This window comes from Heteronotia binoei, chromosome 5 (genome assembly GCF_032191835.1).
Source record: "Heteronotia binoei isolate CCM8104 ecotype False Entrance Well chromosome 5, APGP_CSIRO_Hbin_v1, whole genome shotgun sequence".
In the NCBI taxonomy this organism is placed as follows: domain Eukaryota; kingdom Metazoa; phylum Chordata; class Lepidosauria; order Squamata; family Gekkonidae; genus Heteronotia; species Heteronotia binoei.
In genome coordinates, this window is record NC_083227.1 from 107057128 (window position 1) to 107083860 (window position 26733).

General features: G+C 42.2%; 2 protein-coding genes across 2 annotated transcripts in view; one reads left to right on the forward strand and one right to left on the reverse strand.

Moving 5' to 3' along the window:
• The first annotated feature begins 5443 nt into the window (after positions 1 to 5443).
• C5H3orf18 (chromosome 5 C3orf18 homolog) lies at positions 5444 to 20325 on the forward strand. Its single transcript, XM_060240023.1, has 5 exons — positions 5444 to 5654; positions 10373 to 10788; positions 14184 to 14209; positions 14488 to 14617; positions 16172 to 20325. Exons 2-5 carry the CDS (start codon positions 10555 to 10557, stop codon positions 16241 to 16243), a joined length of 462 nt encoding a protein of 153 aa, XP_060096006.1. The 5' UTR covers positions 5444 to 5654; positions 10373 to 10554; the 3' UTR covers positions 16244 to 20325.
• Positions 20326 to 26472: 6147 nt separating this feature from the next.
• LOC132572032 (high mobility group protein HMGI-C-like) overlaps positions 26473 to 26733 on the reverse strand; it is a 31877-nt gene continuing 31616 nt past the window's right edge. The window contains exon 6 of the mRNA XM_060238819.1: positions 26473 to 26612. Coding sequence (XP_060094802.1) covers positions 26473 to 26612 — 140 coding nt within the window. The remainder of the gene's footprint in view (positions 26613 to 26733) is intronic.

Here is a 26733-nt window from a genome sequence, read left to right on the forward strand (position 1 = left end):
TATAAATATATTTTTTTGTGAATGACTTTAAGTGCTCTATTGAAAGAGTGGTTTAGTTCTCTAAGTAATTTTCATTTCATAAATAAGATTAGTTAATTTGAAAGTCTTCTTTAATTGTTGTGATTAATTTTCAAAGAACACATTTTTTCTTGGTTTGCAGCTTCCTGTGTTCTTCCCTTGTGGTTTACCCCACCTGGGGATCGGCAACCGTAGACTGCACCCTCCAAAGTAGCAATTTCCTCCAAGGAAACTTGATTTTGCTCTGGAGATCAATTGTAATAACAGATCTCCAAGCCTTACCTGGAAGTTGGCAACCTGAGTTGTACATAGTGTTGCCAAGCTGTGGTTGGGAAATACCTGGATATTTTGGAGTACAGCATGGGGAGTGGAGAGGAGGAACCTCAGCATGATATAATGACATCCCCTAGGAGAGCCATTTTCTCCAGGAGAACTGAGCTCTGTAGTTAGGAAAAAACTTGTAATTCCAGGATATCTCCAGGCCTTATCTGGAAACCAGCAACCCTAGTTTTGATGTTTTTCTTCTTTCAGGCCCTGCCCTCTCTGCTCAAACCCCATTATTTCACGGTTAGCTAAGTTTGTATTGTATTTAAAATGGCTTCACACAATTGATGAAATTATTTGAACCAAGGTTGTCATCTCCAGTTTGAGAAATTCCTGGAGATTTGAAAGTGGAGCCTGGAAAGGGTGGCATTTGGGAAGAGGAGTATTTTTTTTTTTTTAAACGCTCTTCCACTGCTTAGAGTGACAGTAGGCAATGAAGACTGTGGGAGGGAGTCCATTGTCCAAAGCTGCCATTTTCTCCAGTGGAACTGATCTCTGTTGCCTAGAGATTAGTTGTAATACTAGGAGATCGCCAAGCCCATGTGGCAGCTGATGACCCTAATTACACTCTTCAAATACCTGAACAGTTGAGCAAAGACTTTGCTGTTCCAGAAAGAAAAATGAAATCTAATTAAATTGCAGGAGGGTAGATTTCAGTTGATGTTGGGAGAAACTTGCTGAAAGTAAATGGAGTTTGACAGTCTTCAGCCAAGTTGGATAGCTATCTATCACGAATACTCTAGCTTTGGATTTCCTGCGTTGAGCAGGATGCTAGACTAAGTAGTGTACAATACCCCTTTCAACTAGGAGTTTATGACATACCCTTCTGACAGGCCAGTAGGGGATGGCAAAGTAGCTTTGCCAACCATCTCACCAAGACATAGCCACAGCTCACTTTAGAAAGAAAAATCCATGGGCTCTCCCAAGCAAGTACTGAATGCAAGTTAGATGAATGGAGTTGCCAGGTCTTTTGTTCTAGCAAGGCTTCTGGCACCTTTGAAAGCTGCTTTCACAGACCCACAGAATCAAGGTATGCTCACAAATAGCCACTTGAGCAGGTCTATGGAGAAGCATCATGCACATTTTCTAAATAAAATAGGCACAGCTGTGCTGGTCAAACAACTGTCCATTTAATAGTCTGAAATGCACACGAGTCAGGCTAGACCAGGGGTGGCCAAACTGTGGCTCTTTCACACATATTGTGCGGCTCTCAAAGCCCCCACTGCCCAATCTGCTGGCTTGGAAAAGGTATTTGTCTCTTTAAATCTCTTCTTTAGGCCAAGCCAGTCAGTGGCTTGGACAATGCATTTAAAGTTGCTTTCTTTCCACCTCACCCCCATCTATTTGCCTGCCTGCCTCCCTCCTTCCAGCTCTCATGCATCTGATTTCATGATTTGTGGCTCTCAAACATCTGACATTTATTCTATGTAGCTCTTACATTAAGCACGTTTGGCCACCCCTGGGCTTGACCAAGAACAATGGCAGTTATGTAACAGAGCTGTGGGATGCACTCTGATCAGTGCACTGTAGACTCCTCAGGAGACTGGCCATGCACTGTGAATGGGTTCCATCCTGGTCTCTTTCCCTGACATAGGGCTGCCTGAAAAGAATCACAAGCACAGTAATACTGAGCAATATTCAGCAGTAGTTTATGAGCTCTAGCACTCTATTCCTGGTACGTGGGTAGTTTCACCTAGGTGCTTTTGTATTCTTCTCTCTCTCTTTCCCTTGGAGGTTGCCACCCACTGAAATTCAGCCATCGAGATTGGCAAAATGTAGTAATTGGGCAAAGAGTTACCCATCCCTGTTAAGAAGCTGTGGTAGAATACTGCTTAAAGTTCTTGAGCTTCATGGGGTTGTGATTCTACAATAGGGTTGCCAACAGCCTGGAGGAAAAAAATGCCTTGCCTCCTTAACAGAGGCTTAGTGAGATGTTATTTACCAAGTGAATATGCCATAAAAAGCTTCAGCTGCCTGTTTCCACACATTAAGTCTCAATTAAAGGGACAGGACATTTTTTTTTCTTCTTCAGGTTGTTGGCAATCCTATCCTAAAAGCAAAAGATATGAGTGTTTGACCAGCAGTAACAATGGGTGGAATGGAGTAGCTAGTAGTTTCTCAGAATTATGACTGTGCATAATTCTGCGCATGGCCTTCTCCAACATCAATGTTCTGTCAGTATATTTGGGGGAGGAGTCCTTCTCTGTATTTAACTTACCTTGTGCAGGATATGCTGCCAGCAACTGCTGAAGGGAAAGGGGTTGCTGACAGGCTTGCCAACTGGCCTGGAGGAGGAAAAACCTCCTGTCCCTTTTGACCCTGAACCTCCTGAATGTGTGGAAATAGGAAGCTGAAGCTTTTTATGACATATAGATAACATCACCTTGTAAATAACATCTTTTTAGTCTCTAAGGACACTTTCCTCCTGGCCAGGGAACCCTAACTGTTGAGCCAATGCAGAGTACATGGATGTTGCCCTAGGGTGAGTAGAGAGTGGCAGAGACAAAGCAGTCAGAATTAGTGGCAGTAGTTCTTTCTCTTGCTTTCCTGTATAAAGTATCTCGCCGTTGCATTTTCTGTTGGAGTCCAGGTTGGTGTTTGTGTCCTAAGGTTAAATCCTTGTAAATGTTCTGAGCAGAGGTGTGCTAGCAATATGCTGTAACCCTGGTTGTTTTCTTCCTTTTCCAATTGTGCAAAATGCTCTTTCTCCAGAGTCCAATAATCAAAATCCCCTTGTGTGCTAAGTGTGCCTAATAATAAAGCAGAGTAGCATGGCCTCAGGCAATGCACCCTGTCATCTCAGATATGGGTATCCTGGCTGGAGTTTCTGTAATTTTTAAATGGTATGTTAGGATATGCTGTAGCTTTGTTGGTGTGGCAGAAGGCCAGGCAGGGTGGACATTTTTTCTCCCAGTTGTTGTCAGCCTTAATACGAAATAAATCCACTCAAGCTTTGGAGCATGTTGGTGGGAGCCATTTCTGGTCTCTATACCTGTGCAGCCATGCCTGTACCACATTTACACTGCTGTGGTACTGGCAGAGTGGTACAAAGACATATAATTGAGTTGCCAACACTCTTGAGAAGCACCCTGGGCCTTTAATAAAGGCTTAATGCATGGAAATGGGCAGGTGAAGCTTTCCATGGCATGGATTAAAATAACATTCCATTAAGCTTCTATTAAGGGGAAAGGATCTTTTTTCTGTGGACAACCCTCATCTTTACATTACTCCAACAATGGGGCTTGTCATCCTGAGCAGTTTAATAAATGGTCTTAGGGCTGTGCTGTTAAGGATTGTTCCTTCTTGCAAGAAAATATGCATTTTTAATGCATAAAACTTCTAGACTTAACAATAACTGTTCTTAGAGTTCAAGAACACTAAAATGTACATAGGCCTGTGACACTGGCAAAAGGGTTCCAGATGTTAGTTTAGGACTAAGAAGAGATACTGATTTCCCTAAAGCCTCACTTGGAATTGTACCAGCCCCATCTTGCAAAAGCTCAGAACCCCAAATGGCAAAGGATCCTGTGTGGATTTTGGAATATGAGAGTGCTCAGCTTCTTGCTAGGAATCCTGGGTTCAGATCTCACTTCAGCTTGTGAAAGCTTCTTTCCTTCCTCCAAACTATCTGGCATTAAGGATGGAGTGAACCTCTCATCTACTTCCATTTAGTTGTGATTTTATACAGTGAGAGATATGTTTTGTTGTGCCCATATATCGTGATCATCATGGTAACTAAGGCCCACATATGTTATTACAACACTCATTAAGATATATGCCTGAAAACAGATGTTCTACTTGTATTTGGTTATGAGTGGTAAAATATTTTTTGACATAGGAACATTTCAGCACCTGAAAAGGTTGAGTCTGTACATTCCTATAGACACATTCAGAATATGTGTATTCCTGAACTTTGGATCTTAATATTTACAAACACTAATCCATATTGACATCCTTGTTTCTGATGATCACTTCATTTTATCCCACGATTCCTCCACGGTATTCAAAGTGGAATACATTAGGATGGAAAACCACCGCCTTCCCAAGATTGCCCTGTATGGTGAACTCTCCACCGGCCATCGAAATAGAGGGGCACCAAAGAAGAGGTACAAGGACTCCTTGAAGAAATCCCTTAGCACCTGTCACATCAACCATCACCAGTGGTCTGACCTAGCCTCAGATCGCAAAGCATGGAGGCACACCATCCACCAGGCTGTCTCTTCCTTTGAGAACGCACGCATAGCTGGTCTTGAGGACAAAAGGAGATTGAGGAAGAATCGCACTGCTACAGCACCAACCCCAAATCAGACTTTTCCCTGCAGCTACTGTGGCCGGACCTGCCTGTCCCGCATTGGTCTTGTCAGCCACCAGCGAGCCTGCAGCAAACGTGGACTATTGCACCCTTCTTAAATCTTCGTTCGCGAAGCCAAGCCGAGAGAGAGAGAGACCCCACCAATGTTATGCTCACAACATTCCCGTGAGGAAGTTAAGCTGGGAGAGAACCAACTAGACAAGCGATGGAGTAGATACCTTACAGCTTAATAAGGCTGCGGTAAATTTGTCTGTAGTATTTTTCTGGAAAGAAACATCCAAATATGGGCTCCAGATAGGGTTGTCAGCTCTGAGCTGGGAAACACCTGGGAATGTTGGTGTTGAAGCGTGAACTTGAAGACTGAAGATGACAGGGTTTGGATAGGGGAGAGACCGCAGCAGGGTACAGTGCCCTAGCTTCCACCCTCCAAAGCAGCCATTTTCTCCATGGGAACTGACTTTAGCAGTCTGGAGGTTAATTACAATAACAGATCTCTAGGTGCCACCTAGAGGCTGGCAACCCCAACTCCAGAGTCTACAGTGGTGCAGTCCACACCCCACCTCAATTCCACCTCTTCCTCCTAAATGTGCGAACCACAGCCATTTTGCCAAAAAAAAAGAAAGAAGAAGAAGCGTCTTCCTGCAATCGGGGCAAGCAAGAGCAGCACACGATGAAGAAGAGCAAATCAACCCCAAAGGTTATCCAAGGGCTAAAGTTCCTCCTCCTCCCTGCCGGGCACACGATTGACAGCGAGGCCCATTTGAAAACAAATCCCGGCGGCTCCAAACTGCCCAGCTACCGAGAGTGACAAGCTAGCGGGCCAATCGCGAACCAGAGCGCGGTCCTCCACTAGCCAATCTCAGGCAAAGAGGAGATCAAAGCGGAACATCAGAGCGCCGACAGGAGTGGGGCGGGTTGCTTCTAGCATTTGGAAAGCACAATGGCAAGTAAGACCATGAGAGAAGAAGCAGTGCCGGCAGCTCCTGCCTCTCCGGTGCAGGTAATCTGAATAGTAGCAAAGCTGCAAGGATTTGTGGTGGTCTCAGCTGCAGCAAGCCAGTGATTGCTGAAGTCCATCCGAGCGGCCATTGAAGCCGGCTTTTTTTGTGGAGGAGAGCCAAGGGGGCAGAGTGTATCCATCTCCAGCACACGCAGACACAGTCCACCCTTTCTGCAATAGAACCCCACATTGAAGACGCGGGGCGGGGGGAGAGAGAAGCGAGGGCGGGCCAATTTTCCTCTGCCTGCAAAAAGGACAGGAGGGGTTTCAGTGCATCGTGTGGGGAAGGAGGTTTGCCCTCACCCAGCTCCAGGGATTTTGGTCTGAGCTGCTTGGGTCTCGTCTGGGAATAATTGCTGTACTTGCTGATGTCATAGTTTGCTTTAGGCTGCAAAGGAGCACATGCTAAAAGGGGAAGAGGAGGGCTGGACTAAACTGTAACAGGCCACAGGGCTTGTTGGAGAGCAGGAGTGCTTGGCTATCTTAGGAAAACCCTGCAGCCCATCTGCTGCATTGGCTGCTGTCTATCAGAGTCAAGTGCTGCAAGTCCTTCCCCAGTGGGCTTCTTTTTCTCTTGACTGACTCCCCACCAGTAAGGACATGGGCGGGGTTGAGCAGTGACTCCTTGCAAACATCCCCATGAATGACTATAAGGAGAGCATTATCCAGACAGAGTTCCTCTTCTGCTGGAAGCACTTGTGCACTTTGATGCAAGGTCAGGCCAAGCAGTTAGTAAGTATTGCAGTTCAGCCAGGGCTTGGTGGACATTTGGGGGTCCAAGGTGAATGGTTCTCTGCAAAGGTTAACCAAAATATAATTTGGCTGTCTATTCAGAATTTAATTATTGTATATGCTGTTGCGTGTTTGAACCACACACTTCTGAGGTAATCCCCAACACACAGTGACTACAAAAATGAAGACACAGTAGGGGAAATGGGTTGCCTGACCCTAGAAAGAAAACAAACTTGACATTTAATACTTTTTATTTCCATTTTCCCTTGCTTCCTTCATTCTCATGAAGTATTTTCTTTACTGGACTAAAGATTTTGTTCAGGGTCTCTCCAAAGTGGTTGGCTGGTGATAATGTTCAACATAATGTTCAGCAGTAAAGTGATGGGAAAATAATTCAAACTATATATATTGGATGGGTTGTAAAACCAGTTGGCCTGCTCAGGGAAGAATCTTGTGGTCAGGGTAGAAAATCATCTGAAAATATCACCTGAACTGAGAAAAATAAAACAGACTACTTTAATGTCATTATATATGAGGCTCTACATTTAGAATCACATACAATTCTGGTCTTCCATCTTTCAAAAGATCTTAATGCAGAGAAGAAAAGAAATCAGAATGAAAATGCTTTAGGGGATGGAATTGTCTTCCTTCTGGCTTAACCATTAGACTTTTTAGCATATAAAACTTCAATCTGAAGGGAAATTTTTAGATGTCTATAAGCTTGGGGAGAGTGATCTGAGGGGAAAATATGCAGTCTCAGAATAGAAAGCCTCATGATCCTCCACTGGAGATCACAGGTAGCAAAAAGGAGTGTTTTTTTCACAGTGCATGTGCAGAATCAAATTAAATTGGATATATTATTTGTCTTGCCATGTACTCTTTGTGCAGCATACGAATTCATTTATTTCCCTGGGTGGGAAGAATGCCCTGATGGCACTGAGCGTAAATACCTTTAATGATTTGATGAATATGTTGAAAGATTTACTTATTTTTATGTATTTATTTTATTTCCCAATGAAGTGGACCTAAAGCAGCTTATCACATTGTTCTCCTGTTCTCTATCTGGCTCTCGCAACAGAAACCCTAGAAGAAAGTCTGAGTTCAGTGGCACCTTTAAGACCAATAAAGTTTTATTCAAGGTATGAGATTCCATGTGCATGCACACAAAATAACTGTCATACAGTCTATTTTCATCCCATTGTATCTGAAGAAGTGTGCATGCACACAAAAGCTCATACCTCAAATACAACTTTATTGGTCTTAAAGGTGCCACTGAACTCAGACTTTGTTCTACTGCTTCAGACGGACATGGCTGCCCACCTGGATCTATCTTAACAAAAACCTTGTGGGTGCGATAGCCAAAAGTCACTTGCTGAACTTCCATGGAAAAGTGAGGATTTGAACCCAATCTCAATTCCTAGATTACCACTCTAATCACTGTGGCATGCCGCCTCTTAGGTAGGGACAGCTCTGTTCATGGCTACTAAATATGAGAGCCAAAACTGCAGTATTCACTTTCAGAGTATACTTTTCAGATAGTGTGCCTCAGAGTACCATATGTTGGGGATTAGTACTGAGGATGAGCAGTGTCTTGCTCAACGCCTCCCTGAAGCTGTTTCCTGGCTGTCTGTAGAAATTTGGCCCACATGTATTGGGCCAGCTCCATATGACAATCATTCAAGGTATGAGATTTCATGTGCATGCACACAAAATAACTGTCATACAGTCTATTTTCATCCCATTGTATCTGAAGAAGTTGTATTTGAGGTATTGGCATGAAAGATCTATAAGGATGAAACTTCTTTAAATTGGATGTTCCTGAATGTCTTGCTGTCTAATAAATGAGTCATGAAGAAGTGGTAGCCTTCTGACTTCAGAGATCTAACTTTCCAAAATATACTGAGCAATTATATACAAAGATCATCTGTGTCCTATGCATTCCTGTGGTACCTCTTGATGAGAATATACCGCATCTAACATCTTTAGTGCTATATCTATGTTTATGCAGGATATTTCCTTTTATACGCTCGCCATCTTAGTTGATAGCTGAGGGATGGGTGAATGGGAGACAAGTTCCCTCACTCTACTGCATCTCTTCTACTGTTAAGAATTTAAGCGTTACAGCTGGGGTTGGAACTGTACAAAAGAGACATGTTGTCGGGTAAGACAGGAAAAAATTAAAAATTGCTGTTGGCATGACGATGTTATATCATTTCCAGGGAAAACTGGACGGTGACATCATGTTGCTCTAGGAACCATTAATTTTGTGGTGATGGTTGTTTGATTGGTGTGGTGAACTTCTGCAGGTCCTTGGCTACATCTATGAAATAACTGTTGAAATATCCAGCTGAGGAGGCCATTGATGCTGAAGACGTTTCTGGCACTGGAATTATCTTCTGGCCTGCAATTATTTTGCTCTTTAATTGATGTAAGCCTGAATGACCTGACACAAAAACTATTTTGCTCATTTAAATTGTTGTAAACTTTGGATTAAGAAGACTGTGGACTATTGCTACTTGCTCTGGACAGATATATCCACCTTGACTGTGTTGTAATGGACCATAGAAATACTGGGACCTTGTCACTGTGGAGGATTGTTTAATTTCAACTGTATGACAGGGTTATTCATATGTACAAGAGACCTTAAACAAGAGGACTTATTTAGAGTGTATTGCAAGGAATGCTTATAGTTGTTGTGGACTTTTTGTGAGTGGTTGTGGCTTCTCTTGTGTGTTTTTGTTTCTGTCATTGCAAATAAGAAAAGCCTTTGTTTCATAGGCCTGGTCGGTTTTTGAGAATCAGTACAATTATCATAAGCCATTACCTGCAAATCTTACAACGGGCTGCAAATCTTACAACGGACTTGCCAAGCCCGCATTTCCTGCTCTGGGTCATTGTAATTGTTAGGCAGACTGACCTTTTGTTACTAAAAGGATCTTTTGAGGATGAAGAGAAATTGGCTCAGAGGATGTTCACACATGCAGGTTTCATCATAGGCAAATTGACACCCTTGATTCTTTCACCAGTAGAGAGACTGGTGACAGAAAATTGGGCACAGGACACAAGCCCACCAAACCTAGTTCTCTCTCTCCCAGCCTGGTTTATGGTAGTTTTATATGCTTAACAGTACCATCCTAAACAGTTATTCCCTTCGAAGTCTGTTGACTTCAGTAGAAGCATGTAATTTTCCTGGGGTTGGCACTGCAGAAGTAGATATTTTTTAAAAAAGAGAATAAAGCTATAGTAGAATAGAATAGTAGTCTACAGCAATGGGTACTGTATGTATCATCTCCCTTTGCCATGCTGCTTTATACCGTGTAATCCACCTTTGATTTTGTTTGTGGTATACCTTGCTTTAGATAGATTCAGTTGGGTAAGATGTGTTAGTCTGAAGCAGCAGAACAAAATATGAGTCCAGTGGCACCCTTAAGACCAATGAAGTTTTATTCACCATATGAGCTTTCGTGTGCAAACAGAATTCTTCAGATACAGTCTGAAAACAGTTTAGATAATGTTAACTCTGTAGTTTAATTCTGTAATCCTATCTCTATTTAGAGAGCCAGTTTGGTGTAGTGGTTAAGTGTGCGGACTCTTATTTAGAGAACTGGGTTTGATTCCACCTGCAGCTGCTGGAATGGCCTTGGATCAGCCATAGCTATCTCAAAGCTGTCCTTGAAAGGGCAGCTTCTGGGAAAGCTCTCTCAGCCCCACCCACCTGACAGGGTGTTAGTTGTGGGGGCGGAAGATAAAGGAGATTGTGAGCCGCTCTGAGACTCTGATTCAGGGTGGAGGGCAGAATATAAATAATAATAAATTCTTCTTCTTTTTCTTCTTCTTTCTGTTTTATATCCTGTAATCTACCTGAGTTCCAGCAAGAAAAAGTGGACTCCAAATAAAGAAAACAAATAAATATTACAAATTAGGTGGCAGTATTGTGCTAACATAAAGGAATAATGTATGATTCTATCTGTCTTCTGTGTTGCTAGGGATTAGCCAATGAGGTTTTGGTACAGAAGAGTCACTAAAGAAAATGCAAGGAAAGAGCTTTCCCAGCAGGCTTCTTGGTAAAAGAGGAATTATTTCATAGATGACGTCACAGTTGAAAACTAAATTCTTCAAGAGTTGAAGCACCATTTAAGTGGAAGAGGATAAAAAACTCTGGTCCAAAATGAGTTACAGCACATCTACTGTAAACAGTTTGTACCACAACAGTGCTACCACTTCTGAGCCAGACCATGGGACAGCTGTGGATGGGGCTGGATCAAAAACTGCTACAATGACCCCTGAAAGCAGCAGCTTTAACAGCACCAAAATTCCAGATGTGGCTAGCCATGGCCCAGGCATGGGGACCATGTTGCTCTCTTTTGGCATAATCACGGTGATTGGGTTGGCTGTTGCAATGGTAAGACATAATCTATAAGTGGTTCCTACTGGAAAATAGAAAACTTCAAAATTCAGGAGCTTCATTAGACTTTCAAATAGTATACTCATATACCAGTAGTTTGGCACCTCTTTGGGGATATTTCTAATTAGTTTTATACCATTTTAACCATCATGGTTTTCTCTAAAGAATTCTAGAGATTTTAGTTTGATAAAAGTGGTGACGGTTTTGGGTTAGAGAACCCTAGAACACCCTTGATCTCCACAGCATTAACATATCTTAGGGAGAGAGAAATGGTTTTAAACCAGATTCATTCATTCATTTTAGCAGATATATAATCCGCCCTTCCCCATAATGGGCTCAGGGCAGATCACAAGCATGATAAAACAATAAAACAGTAAAAATCCAACAATAAAACCATAAAATGTACTCTGAGGTGTAAATATACCATTGTACCTTAATGCAGGGATGGCCAACGGTAGCTCTCCAGATGTTTTTTGCCTACAACTCCCATCAGCCCCAGCCAGCATGGCCAATGGAAGTTGTAGGCAAAAAACATCTGGAGAGCTACCATTGGCCACCCCTGCCTTAATGAATAGTTTGTATCCAGCCTAGGCAAGACATCAACATGTATAAACACATCTTATATTCTAATAGTGAAGTCAGGATATCTTTGGATCCAGTGACTGGAGCTGTGAATGGCAAGACAAATCTTTCTACAAACTTGAAAATGGCTCTAGGTTTGCAGTAAAATGTGAAATCTAAAAAAAAAAAACCACTGGACAATTTTAAAATTTCAAAAATGATAAAAGGAGTGCCTGTAGTTTTTAAAGAACAGATTCTTTCAGTGGCTGTTGCTACGCAGCCATATTATTCCAAGCTTAATTCTGTCAGTAAAAGGCAGGGGAAGGGGGAAGGGCCTTTTCCAGGCCTATTTTGTCCTTTGAGGGAGGACCACTTGGAGCCAGGCCTTAGGGTTGCTAACTCCAGGTTGTGAAATTACTAGAGATTTTGTGGTGGAGTCTTGAGGAGGGCAGAGTTTGGGGAAGGAAGAGGCCTCAGCTGGTTATAATGCCACAGAGTTTATCCTCCAAAGCAGCCATTTTTTTCATGGTTGTCTAGGGTGTAATTCTGGGGGATCTCCAGTTCCTACCTGGTGGTTGGCAAACCTAAGCCTGGCAGCACCCTCTGGATGACTTTCTGTTAACTGATTTGCATGACTCAATATACCCCCAAATCTCCAGGAATTTCCCAACATGGAATTGGCAACTCTAAGGGAAATTGATTTCAGTAGCTTAGAGATCCATTCTGATTCCTGGAGAGCTGCTACTTTTGTGTGAGTGAGAAAACAGATGTGTGGCAGGGAGTGTGATGGGGGTAGAAAGAGAGTGACAGGGTGGGAGGCAGAAAAACAAAGAGTGATGAGGGGGCAGAAAGAGAGGAAGTGATATGCATGGAGGAGAGAGAGTAAGAAAAGGGGTAACAGAAGGAGAAAGAGTGTGAGAGAGGTAGCGGGGAGAGGGGAAAGAAGCAAAAGTGTGAGGAATGGGATAACTGCACCACAAACTTCTTGGGGGACCCCACTTGTCTATATACTAATAGCCAAGTTGGCCAGATCTTTGGATACTCAAATTCAGTGACAGGAGCTATGAATAGGCAAGACAGATCTTTCTACAAACCTGAAAAGGATACCAGGTTTGCAGAAAAACGTGAAATATATATATGGGTTATGAAAATGACAAAGGGAGAGCCTGTAGCTTTAAACAGTGGATTCTCTCACTGGCTGATATTGGGTAACCACAGTATTCCAGGCTGGGATTCTGTGGGCAAAAAAGGCAGGGAGAGAGGACAGAATCCTTCCCAGGCCTATTTTTGGCCTTTGAGGAAGGAGTCACTGGTCCCATGCCTTAGGGTTGCCAGCTGCCTGGAGGTTCTTCCAGTTGAAGATGATGATACTGGATTTATATCCTGCCCTTCACTCTGAATCTCAGAGTGGCTCATAATCTCTTCCTCCCCGACAACAAACACCCTGTGAGGTATGTGGAGCTGAGAGAGCTCTCACAGAAGCTGTCCTTTCAAGGACAACTCTGTGGGAGCCATAGCTGATCCAAGGCCATTCCAGCAGCTGCAGGTGGAGGAATGGGGAATCAAACCCAGTTCTCCCAGATAAGAGTCCACACACTTAATTACTACATCAAACTAGAGAGTAGAGGCCTCAGCTGGATATAAAGCCACAGAGTCCACCCTCCAAAGCAGTCATTTTCTCTGGGGAGACAGATCTGTGTCATCTGGAGTTGAGTTGTAATTCTCAAAGATCTCCAGGTTGCACCTGGAGGCTGGCAACCCTAAGCCTGGAAGCAACCTCTGGGTTGGAATACCACCCAACTTGCATGACTTAACTAGGCTGGTGCTTGCTACTCTTCAACAGCATCCAGCCTATGAAAGCCCATGTGGTGTAGCAGTTAGAGCAGGGGTGGGGAACCCTTTTTCTGCCAAGGGCCATTTGGATATTTATAACGTCATTCATAGGCCATACAAAATTATCAACTAAAAAAACAGTGCTCCGCCAAGGGAGAACGGTTCAGGTCGGCAAAATTAATGCAAATAATTGTTTTTCTATTTGAAGTCATGTGAGGATAGCCTAATTTGGCACTCACACATGGCCTGCCGCCCTAGGCAGATGCCTAGGTCCAGTGCTTTTATTGTAGAAAAAGCCAGGCAGGAACTCAAGGAGGCTGCTGCACAGTGCAACTGGGCCCCACAATCCTTGCCGGCCAGCCAGGCCTCAGGGAGGCTGTCACTTGGCTCGTCTGACATAAATGAGACCTTGTCAGGCCAAGCCATGATTAGGTAGCAGAGATAAAAACTTTATAAAGGACACAAACACAAAGATTTTTTTAAAAACTTAAAACATCCTTTAAGGTTTAAGCACTCTGTCTTAAAGGTGCTTTCTTTGTATTTCTCCCATGGGGCCCAGGGAACTGGGCAAAGGAAGCTATGGCTCTTTCCTTCCTTCCCCAGGGGACCAGGAAGGGGAGGAGCCTCAGTCAATAGAAAGAAGAGAGGCTTGGCTCAGTAGCTCTGCTGTGCGACTGAGAGAGCCTGGCAAAGCAAGCTGTGATGCAGAAGGAAACGAGAGGGAGAAGGAAGCAGATGGCAGCCAGTTGCTCAGGGGCCTGATAGGGAGAAGGAAGCAGATGGCAGCCAGTTGCTCAGGGGCCTGATAGGAGCCCTCTGGGGGCCTGATTTGGCCCCTGGCCTGCATGTTAGACGCCCCTGGTCTAGGGGACCCAGGTTCAAATCCCTATCTTAATGTGGCAGCTGAGTGGATGATTTTGGACCAGTCACAACTACCTCACCTCACTGAAGTGTTCTCTGCTATGTCAATGTTGACAGTTTGTTTGTTTTTTTCCTAGGTTCTGTATATAAGGAAGAGAAAACGGTAAGTGCTCATTGCCTTTGGATAAAGCACAGGTTTTCTCTTACTATTCTCCCTTCTGCCAGAAAATTGCCAGTGAAAGTCTCCTCAAGCTAACACTATTAAGTGTAAAAGAATATCTTCAAGTTATAAATTCCATCACTGCAGCCTCTGTGCTAGACCATCTCTTCAGGTTTTGGAGATTCTAAATGGCTGCTGAGTGGTATTTGAAAGTCAAATTATTTTGTCTGGTCTGTTACTTTGCAGCGGTGCGATTTTCATTGTCCATCTTCCCTAACTAGACTAGAGAAGTTACGACATCAACTCATGCCCATGTACAACTTTGATCCTGCTGAAGAACAAGATGAGCTGGAGCAGGAGCTGCTGGAGCATGGCAGAGATGCTGCTTCCTTGCAGGCCTCCCACAACAAGGTAATGCTGTTCCTTTGCTAGGTGAGGCACCTGGGCATGAAAGCCCGCTGGACTCCAGACCAGCAGGGAGGGGTCTCTGTGCTCTTCCTTGCTGCAGCCACTGTGTCTCTGCCTTGCTCTTTTTCAGAACACCTACACGTGTAGCGTATGACCAAAAATCCGTAGTTTTATTTAAGCAATAAAGAATTGACTAGAACAGCAGACCTTTATATATATATATATATATATATTGAAAAAGTGGCGTCTAATGAATGCTCCATCCTATATATGTTTACTTGAAAGTAAGTCTCACGGGATTAAATTAGTTTTAATAAGTGTGTCTCAAGCCACAGATTGATGTTTGCAAACTGTGATATGTAGTTCTGGAGAAAGATGTCCTGTCTTTCCTTTAGCAGGGAATGTGATGTTATTGACCTCTGTGCCATGAACAGCCTCACCTGCCCATTTCTACACATTAAGCCTTTCTTTGACATTTTTCTTTAGGCTGATTGGCAACCCCAACCCTTAGGATGCCAATTTATATTAAGGAAAGGACATAGGAAGAAAGGGTTACTCCAGCTCCTTCCAGTATTGTGGCTGCACTCGCAATCAGTAGGACCTATGTGAAATTAGAATGTAGAACATGGATTTGAAACATTTCATTTTTTAAAAAATCAAGAAATATTAACAGACCCTGAAGAGAAGAGAAATTGTAATGGATATAGTCATCAAACTACTTATACTGGAAGAAGCTTAATTAGTGGTACTCTTTTGAAGATCTTGTGGTTGTCTATCCTGACAGTACAGTCTTGTAGCAGAGTTACTTCCTTATAAGCGCATTGACTTCAGTGAACTTACAGTGGTGTAACTCTGCTTAGGGTTGCACAGAACCAATAGTATAACATGAAGTGGTAACAATGTACTGACTGTAAGATTATATAAAGGGGAAGTTGTACTGGATATAACTCTCCTATACTTTTATTTTAAAAATAAAGTTTTCAAAAAGTGATATTGAAAAAGTATTTTGCACATGTTCAGAACTGATCTTTTCATCATTGCTTTGCTTGTTTCAAATTGAACCAAAAGAGAAAGTAGAGGAAATAATCTTTAGGTGATGTAAGAATCTGGTTCCATTTTTTGTTTTTTCATTTTTTCACAGCCTTGTCATTCTCAGAATTTTTTCCAGACTAAGAGTGCAACTACCCAAGACATTGCAAGTTTCCCATTGGATTTCCTGTCTCTTTAAGCTTCTGTAAATAGTGGCTGCCAGTGATTCCCTGATTTCTTCATAAGAACAAAGAGCACCTCTAAGGGGGCAGTACAGTGAGAGAAAAGCACAGGGAGAAAGGATTAATCCATCTTTACCCAATTGGAGCTCCAGTCCCAATCATTCTATCTCTCCCCTTCCAATGGCTGCTATTGAGAGAAGTTTAGAAAGATTGGAAATCCAATCTTAAGCTAGCTGCACCCTAATTCAGTGAATGGTATGAATCTTGATACATTAGAGAGGCATAGGGAGCAAGATATGCACACATTCCTTGCAAGTCTTCCTTTTCTAATTTCTTTCTATTGCAGACAACTCAAGGAGTGCTCCAGAGACCTAGTCGCCTTGTGTTCACAGATGTTGCAAATGCTATCCATGCATGAACAGTTCTTCAGGATAATGATGCCAACCACGCAGCAGCTTGCAATGGATGGTAACCACTTATTTCAGCTGGAAAAAGGCACCAGGAACCAGTATATCGCAAGAATTAAGACTGTTAGTGCGCCATCAAAATGCCCCATGCTGCTACACTCAGCGATGGATTGGTAATGTCAGTACCAAGCTGTGTAATGGAAGATGCAAGGTTATTTGTAGATAAATTGGTTAGAACACTTACAGTGATGGGCTAAAGTAGGGAACTGGGCATTCATTTTCAAGGCCTCCCTCCCATAGGTGCTTGTCGGAATATCCCAGTATCAGAATCCTGCACTTTGTGCAGTAGTAGACTTCAAAGGTAACCCATTATGCCAATATGTGTGGTTGTAACTTCCTGGAGCTAGAAGCCTGGGCAGCTGCCTCTATTGTATTGGTGTAAGTGTATGATATTGTCCCAGGGTATATATGAGCATGTGGGTTGTCCCACCTCATGTACCAGCTGTGTGTAATATGAACTGTCTGCAAATCATGACCACAAAACACAGCATTTTCCTTGTCTTCCATTAGGTTTCTCCTGCACAGGTGCTCTGCAACCCTTAGAGACAGCTGTCTGAAGATCCATTGTGAGTTAAAGCATGCTCTTGTATATCAGAAGCACCACCTCTTCTGAATTAGGAATAGCACTTGCTGATGCTAGAGGGAGGAATAAGTAAGAGCAGCAATATTAATGGATCTTGAGTTAATCCATCCACTCCCTCTTCAGCCAAAGACAGTGAAATTTGTCGAAGAACAATCACTTCTGGAAGAACGTTGTGTATACATGCATGTCTGACTTGAACTAAACAATCAGAAATCAGTTCACCTCCATACAGTATGGTTATAAACCATACAGCTGCTTTCTAGGATCTGCATTTTTCTTTTCGTTGCTTCTAAAATAGGCAAGAAGCAGTGCAAAAAGGGCAAAATAATACTGTATTTTACATGCTATCTAGAATCTTGAGGATATAGTACTAAAGAAATACCAGATTTTGTTACAAGTAAAGACAGTTTATTTGAGGGGGGTGGGGAGAGAAAACTTTCACAAACTTGGCCAGCTACCATACATTTAATTTACAAGCATTTTTGTTGCTGTCCAGTTTGTTTGGTGATTGGTGTTCAGAATGTAGATGGTTCCTGCTCCCATTGTTTTTGTCTGGGACTGAGAAACAGGGTGACTGTGTTCATAGAACATGGGGACTACAGTTGTGATGAAGAAAGGCACATGCTGTCAAAGGAAGGTCCCACTCCTTCAATGCATTCAGATGTCATGTTGAACTGAGGCTTATAAACCATGGCTTGACCAAACCCAAGTTAGTTATGAAGTATGAGTACATATGGCTCAAGAAAACTGAAGTTTGGGGGGGGGGGGTGTTACCAAACTGCTTTCAAAATAGGGTTTCTAGCTAGTTTTGTATTGTCTGTGGTTTGCTGTCACATCTGAATTCACAAATCCAGTTAGTGGAGTAACAATACCTCTTGAGACTCCATGGCCATAAACGCCAATGATAGGGGGAAGATGGCTATTGGGTGGTAGAAAGGAGTCAAAAACCAGATAAACTGGAATTTATGAAAAGAGTTTATTTAAGTCTGTTTAGTCGAACAGAGTTTATTACATAGACCATGGATTGTTTTAACCATGGTTTATCTAAATGCATTCCTTATGTATTGGAGGTTAAATTTCTTTAACAGTATGGTCCACAAGTAGTCATATTTTTCTTTTCAGTCATGAAGGTTATAAACTTCATTTCAGTCTCAAAAAAGCCCCATTGTGGCATAGAAACTCAGGAGTCTTCAGTACCAACCCAGTTTCAACTTTGCAAATTTATTTCATGCTCTGTGGTATGTTTGTGCCTGGCCTTGTTTTGGAACCCTCCAGCTATTTATTATTTATGAATTGATTAGGATTTTTTTTTATCCTGCATTTCCATTTCCATGCTCAAGCAGGCACACAAAATCACCCTTACACAAAACAATTGCAACAAATGAGTGTCCAATTATAGCAAACCTAGTGAATCATTATATGGACAATGATTCTTGATGGCAATTGGAGAGACAAAGGGAGAGAGCTGCTTTTGGACTCCTGCTGGTGGTTGGAGTTGTCTTATTATGTCACCTCCATGCAAAAAGAAGTATAGATTCTCAAACTTGACTAAAAATCCCTCCACCAGTATCACTGTGAAAATCAAAATATTCCCCATCCTTGTTCAAGATTACTAAGTACATTTTTTTGTAATACTTAATTAAAAGTGCTGGAAAAGGGAGGGTGGTCCCTGATATTTTGGAGCTATTGGACTGCAAACTATCCTAGCCATATAGCTCATGTTGAAGATACTGTATAAGGCAAGAAATCTTTTCTTTCAGTTCCAATAAAAAACAAAAATGGCAATTGTAGCAGTGGAGCTCTAGTGTTCCCACAGGTGCAAGTAGCAAAAATTAAATTATATAGCAATATAAAGATCCAACATAATATGCAGTGTCAGTGTAGACATTTGTGGGGCCTTATGCACTACAGTGCAATGCCACTGGGGGAGCTCTTAAGCATTTATGTTCTGTTTATCAGAGCAAATAATATCGTAGTGATGATGTAAGTATACTGGTTGTTCTCTTTTATGCAAGACAACTACATCATAACAGAACCATCTTCATCTTTCAAGGCATATTCTTGAAATGTCATTTGGGAAGAAGGGATAACATAATATGTTTCTTCCATCTTCATGCTCAAAATGCCTTCTATCTTTACTCTCTGTGGGTAGATTTTTGTATGTATGAGATAGTAGTTCTGTGGAAGAGGAAAGTGGTAATCCATGAGTCTATATGGAAGACATTCAGCAGTTACTCTGATAAGTTTGTAGTATACATACGGTGCACGGATCTGTATATTAGCACTATTGGTGTACTTTCATATACTTTCCCATCCATTGTATTTTGCCAGACAGAAATGGGACTCTGGACCTGCGGAACAGTGGCATGGGATGAGGGGAAAATATTATGCTTATAATTGACTTGTACAAATGCCAGACTCCATGCGTTGTCACTTATCAGCCAATTTAACTGTTTCCTACACATTTATCTTCCCCTTTGAGGTGTGTGTAATCACATAGGTATCATCCCACTGTCTTTTCTTGGAAGAAATATTTTTTCCTAAGAACATTCACATAAACTGCTATTCACTTTCTTAGGTCTATATAATACCCCTTGCAATGATTCTGAGGGCTCTTTTGATTCTGCAGTTCACAGTTGACCTTAATTCAACTTCTCATACAGCTCAAGCAGCTGCTACTGTTGAAATCTGGTATTAAGGCTGATGTTAGTGCCATTCCATAGAGGATGCCAATAATAAGATAAAGTATGTGGAAGCAGAGGGCTGGATTCTGGGCTGTTGTAAGACAGCTTTGCTTTAGTGACTTCAGAGTGCACCAGGCAGCCATCAGAATGAAGCCACTTTCAGTGTCTTTTTGGAGACTATTTAGTCACACATGACTATGGAGTTGTCAGGAATGCTGTTTAGTGGAAGTCAGCAATGCCCAGTTTCCAATTATTCAGTTTCTTTTTCTCTTCTTCCTTTTTCTCAATGACAACATTGGTTCATAAGCATTTTCAATAATGAAGCAAAGAGAAAGAAAGAAAAAGCAATGTGTTTCCCAAAGGCAACAATATGCACCATGAAGTGCCATTAACTGAAATCTTTGCAATTCTTCAGCACTTGAATGCATGGAGGCTAACTGATTAACTTACTGCATATATGGTACAAACAAGCAATTTAATCATGTGCTGTTTTTGAAATGTATACTATAATAAGAATGAGGCCAAGGAGGAAATGAGATATTTGCCCAGCAAGCTCCATCCTGCATTGGGGAGGGGGGTGTCCTCCAATAATCTTCACTGAATGACTTTACTGAAGGAGGGGAACAGTTATTCACTAGGCTTAGATGGCAGTATTTCTCTAATGCAATAGCCCTTTTTTACATGGAAGTGTCTGGATAATGTTGGATAACCATTACAATGTGTTCCTGTGTTTGAGACATCATTAAAGTATTTATGTGAAATTAAAGTGAGTTGTGCTTACTTCCCTATCCCCTTCAGCTCCCCAAGATACTTCCATGTATATAGAGTGACACACCTTTCTCACTCACACAGTGTGTCTACCACCCTCCAGAACATCTCTCCTACAAGTCCAAGGTTGCAGGTTGATCAGGCTGTGACACATCTAGCCAGCCCCTTTTAATAATTGGCCCTCAGACACTGTATGGAGTTATTAGGGCTGGGAATTCAAACAACTGTTCCATTCGTGCACTGCCACCATTATTCATATCCTAAAATATATACTGACTGAGATCTTAGGCTGGGGAGGGGGTGTCTGTCCCTGAAAGAACCAGCCCACAGTGTTAAACAAGGAGTTAATTTTTATTTATGGTTTGAACATAACACGACAAAAGACAGGTACCGGTCTTCAACTGAACTTCTAAACTGTTTCCCTACCCCAGCACTTGGGATCCTTCACTAAGCCAGACTCACTCTCAACTCCGCAACTGCTGTCTTTAGTTCCTTTAATTGTCATTTTTCAACTGTCACTCTCATTTTCCATCAGGTCCCATTGGCTGCTCTTAGGAAGAGGCAGAACTTGATTTGTCTATCACATATGGATACCAGCTTTTGTCTGGTAAACAGCTCTCTAGTAAGCTCATCCAGAACCAGCAGTGTGCATGCCAGAGTCTCCCTTATCCAGCAACAGCTGTAGCTGACGTGTAAGGAAAGCCCCCTACTTTTCATACATATGGACATCGTGATCACCAGTATGATTGCCAGGGTGCCTGGAGTTTTGACTCTCACACATCTGCTCTAAGAAGTGGACTTTGCTTACAGTTTCTAAGGCTTATGTGGATACTATAAGCCTCAGCTTTGCAGCTGCATTCTACATCTCTGATGGGTGTTAGCCAGAACTATTCCTTGTGTGCCCAGTCTTGGCTGCTGCAGTAAAGGAAGCCATGCCACCATGAACTGTACAAGCAAACAGTTTCCAGCCTGTTTCCATGAACCAAGGGCTAACACCACCAGAATCCATCTTGTTTTCATGACTTCATATCCAACCGCTGCTTCAACTTTTGCATAAGGCAATCAAGCTTATCCAGGCATGGATCCTGCCAGACCACTCAAGCCTTTGTCTAACGAAACCCAGGACAAAGACTGGTGCCAGGAAGAAGATAGAAAAAGAGGAAGACCATCTCCTGCCAGAGCCAAGTCTTTTGTCTCACCTGGGGGATACCTAGGTCAATATTTGATTCTCTATTGTCACCTTTTCAGATAAGTCCATCTAATCTTAAGTGTTCCCCACCCAGTAATCACTTCTATTCTGTCACTTTGGAGCCTACCCCATGGCCTGTTTCAATCTGGAAATTCTTTCAGGTACCCAGGATCCAGGCAAGTTCATTGGTCAAGACAGGTACCCACTTAGGTGTCACCAAGGGACTTGCTATTGGCTCTGCAATAGTCCAGCCCTCCTAGTCATTGCAGAGCCTCCCCTTTCTCCTCCCTCCTACCTCCCAGTCCCTGAGGGTCTAAGCTAGTCTATTTAACCTCTGACCCAACTCCACTCGTGTGCTTCTAGCAGTATCCCAGTTCCGCTGTCTAGATCCATCCCCAATTCTGGCCACAGTTTTGGGTCCATTTCCCCCGTCCTCTTTTGTCGCCATTGGAGCCTTCCTTGAAGACTACGATAGGTAATATTACCCTGTGTGTCTACCCTTTATGTTCCCCTATCGATCTATCTATATTTCTAGGACTGTATGTGTGATTGGATGTGTATTTTTATCTTGTATGGAAGACTATATTTTTCTTAATAAATTATAATTGGTTTTACTAAATTAGAGTCCTTAATATTTAAGCATCACTCTCTGGTTGGTTAATCTTGTATACATAGGTGAAAAGATCCCTAGTGAGCCAGGTGCCCACCTAACTAATTCCCCAACCTCATTTTGAGGGCATTTTGGCTAACAGACAGCAGAGAACCAACTGAAGAAGCGTTTTGGAACATCATTGGTTCTTTTCCTGTTATTCGACCATCCACTCCTGTCAACATTTTGTTCCCTCAGCACAGAGTGTGGGCAACTCTGTTCAGACAGACAGTGGGGCTGAGAAAATAGGATTTCTTTGAGCCTTCAATTCTGCTTAATGAAGTGAGAATGGAATCATTTCGGGATCTTAGTCAAACCAGTTGAGGTGCTGGATGTATATGTATGGGCTTCTGACCTTTTTTGTTTTAAAATAGCTGGCACTTAAGACTTCAATTTATGCCAGGCCAGCAACATAGGGGGGATTAAGCACCCCTCCCCCTGGCAACACACCATCTTCCTTACCTGAAACAGCCTTGTGGAGCTACTATTTGACTCGCAGGCAAAACTAAGTGTACACTCAACAGGAAAGTTTCAGCCAATCCCTGATTAATGTACCTATATGATGTGTGTCACATTTACATTTTTTAGGTCTACACTGAAAACATCTCAGATATACACTTAAAAGGTAGTATTTGAAGACTGGCTTACCGACTCTGCATGTTTCATGATGCCCATTTATTCAGAGCTGTCATTTTCATCTGCACCTTCTTCATAATGTCCTCATTTCCATTATATAATCTTATATTTTTGTCAGCAATCAAAGCACAGCTACTTTATGATGTGCAAATATCCTGTATGCCTACTGTGCTTATCATGTCTGGCATGAAAGCACAAAGCCCATGACAACTGGGAACTAAAAGGTGTTGTTGGAGATACAGGCTTATTAACAGTGAAATCAAAGGATAATACCTCGCCCCCCCTCCACACCACATCATTTTAATGGACCAGGATCAGTTATCGGGACCTCACAAACCTTCAGCCTTCAAATAAAACAGGCTCAGAGTTTTCTTCTGCATCAATTCAAACAATCTTTTCAACATTATAAGCCCATTTATCTCTTTTCTGATTCTTGTGTCTTGCATTTCAGAGATTTCAACTTCAGAAGAAAGTCCAGGGATTTGAGGGTAAAAGACTTTAGTCTAGGCTCACCTGAACGTTCAATACGTGAGTTGTGATAAAACATTCAGAAGTTTTAAAAGCCAGTCTTTTAAAGTTGCAGTTTCAGCACTCAAAGAAATGGATGTAAGTAATTTGCAGGAGTAAATCCCTAAAGAAACAAAGAAATGTACAGAATTGGGGACAGTTTTCATTTGTTGGATGATGGCACAATCTACAGATTTGATGCAGAGACTATTGAGGTTGCAAGAGGCATCAATGAAAAGCATAAACTTAGAATACTCAAAGTTCTATATTTATATATTTCCTTACATGGTATGTTTCAGTAAGTCTAAAGTACTTGGACTACATCAATTGTGTTCAAGAAACACAAGCAGATACAGTGTATATGTCTGTACTCAAACCCATTAAGTAAATATAACTTTTGCCACCAGTTTCAAATATCATCTCAACCACGACAGTGGTAAAGTAATTCTAGTCTGTTGCAGCAACACCTAACAATCATGTTAGATGTGTGTGTGAGTAACAGAAAGGAATGAAGAGGTGTTAAGAAGATAAGGCAGTTTAAAACAAGCATTAAATATAAATCCTTCTCCTATGGATGTATGTTCCACGCGTCTGCTGAAGTGAGCTCTGACAAAAAAAGTTTATGCCAAAATAAATGTTGATGGTCTTTAAGGTGCCACTGGACTTCTGTTTCATATCGGTAAAGGGTACTAGAAAGGGCAACCTTGTTAACAGTGAAGAACATACTTTTTATCTATTCAAAGGAATTATGACTGCAATTCTAGAGAATTATAAATGTTTTTTGAAAGGGGGTTAGATTAACAGAGGATAGACACATCAGTGGCTACCAGTCACAGTGAGTAATAGGAATCTCCTTGTCCAGAAGCAGTAAACCTCTGCAATCCAGCGCTAGGAGGCAATGTCAGACAAAGGCCTTAGCTTCTACAGCCTGTTGTTGGCCCTCTGGAGTAACTAGCTATCTGCTGAGGCTAGATTAGATGAACTACTGGTCTGATTCAGCAGGGCTCTTCTGATGTTCTTAAGTTTAACTAGGGCTGATTCCAAAAGTAGTAGTCTTTCCATGGTGGTCAAGGTACTGGTGCAATTGTTGGTCAAGTCAGATTGACACAGATGGCACAGAGTAATCTGGATTTCACCATTTAACATTCCATTTTCATACCAGATGTGGATTGCTTCCACAAACACACACATACCGCTATTGTCATGCTGCCATCAAGATTCTCCACCCAAAATCTGGCACATGCATAACACTACTTAAGAATAATGAAATATTTGAATTCTTTGGTAACAGTACACTAACTGTGGAAAGGGACTGGATGTCTCATTGCAGTCATCTATATGGAAAAGACTAATTGACCTACTGCTTAGGGTAGTGGGACACAGCACTTCAGGAATTTGTTCTTTTAAATGAGCAGATGATGCTTGGCCCTTCATGGCTGCAACAGAATCATGGCTGCAACAGAACAGAAGCTATAAATGTATTCAAAGAACATATACAGTAACTTTAATTTCATGCTAACGCTATTGAGATGTATGAATCCTCCTGAATTATTGTCCACCATTTAAAAAGTGAATTTCTGGATTTTGTAAGAATCAGCTGTTGAACTGGGCAGAAGGCAAACAACAATTAATTAAAAGTACAAATAAAAGCATTATCTTAATAGGATTTTTTTTACACCACTGAAACATCAACAGACTGCTAATGAGCCTCAGCCGGGGGAGTGTTCGATGATCGTCTGAATTCTTTTGTTTTGTAACTTCCCTTCACAAATGTGCCTAAAGAGAGGATGAAATGAAGAGTATATAAGAACACTACTATTCACACTTTTATCAATGTGCCTCCTGAAAAACTCTTGTGTGTGACTGAGGATTCTGATGCATGTCTAAGAAGCACAATCAGTTCATATGGAGCATTAGCAAGGACTTTTGAACATCCTCATTATCCCCATGAAGACTGAAAGCATATGCCAGAATGTTCTCCATGCTTTCCTGTTGTGGTACATTGCAGAGGAAGACTGGTAGTGAAGGGCAAACTGCCCACCAGCAGGGGGATAGACTTTTCAATTTCCTGTGGGGGGGGGGCTGGGGCCCAACCAGAGGCGTTTGATCCAGTGACATCATAGGGAGGAGCCAGTGACATCACAGGGAGGGGCCTCCAGTATCACTATCTATGAATTTATGGAGAAGCTCCCTCTCCATAAATTTAGGGAGCACCCCCCCCCCAACAATGCCCACGGACTGGGCCAAACCCAGGAAAAGGTGGGAGTTGGCCAGTGTTTATAGTGGTATCTCAAAGGTCTCTTGCTGTGTCCTGTTTTTCAAATTCACTTTTAGAATAGTCACTTTAAGATCTGCAAATATACATATCATGTGCTCATAGAATGGATCCCCTGGTTCAATGTTTTTGAAACTTGGATGGTGTTTTGCAGAGAGGCACCGGATGCTATGCTGAAAATTTGGTGCCTCTACCTCAAAAACCAGCCCCTCCAGAGCTCCAGATACCCACAGATCAATTCACCATTCGATCTCCATAGGGAATAATGGAGTGTCCAGCAGACATTTCCCTCCCCCCCCCCGCTGTTTTCTGATGACCCTGAAGCATGAGGAGGGCCTCCAAACTGAGGGATCCCCTGCCCCCAAGTGGGGATTGGCAGCCCTATGCCTAGGTGGTGAACAATTGTCAATACACACCTACTTGACCAAGTCTTTAAGAGTGTAGTCATTTTGAGAAGAAAAAAAAGGCTTGCTGGGGCCATTAATTTTCAAAAGGATCTGATTCAGCACCCACTGAAATGAATGTAAACAATCACAGGCTTGAAGAAGACACAAAATATCTATCTGCCAAAAGAACGCCCAAATACTATAACAATATGTATGCAACATAGCAATATGGTGTTATTCCTCTCCCCAATCATTAACTAGTTGAACAAAGTATGAGTCCAGTAACACCTTTAAGACAAACAAAGTTTTATTCTGTTTTAGCTCAGTTAGCATTTCTAAGAAGCTGGGGCTGTAAAGTCATTAACACCACTAACTTTGCAGCCCAGAGGGAAAATAACACATGGACTCTACCACCCCATTCATGCCTTTGAAGATAATGATCTTTCCTCCTTGAAAATTTAAATTGGAAGCCCCAAGTCCTGTGTTGGTTGCCCGGAGGAGGCTTAGCTTCCGTTGGGAAAATCCAGGAGAGGCTCAAGCCCCGGAGCCCCCGCGTAGTTTACGCCTATGCCCATCAGGGACAAGAGTCTGCCACTTCTTAATGAGAAAACAATGAGAAGTTTTCCAGACAGCTCTTCTCTAACTAAACAGGACGGAAAGTTCAGAGAATAAGGATAGAGATTATACAAAAAACCCGAAGTTTTTTAAAATTACTTTCACCATGACAATTTCCACTTGCTACCATTTCCTCCATAAATCATCCC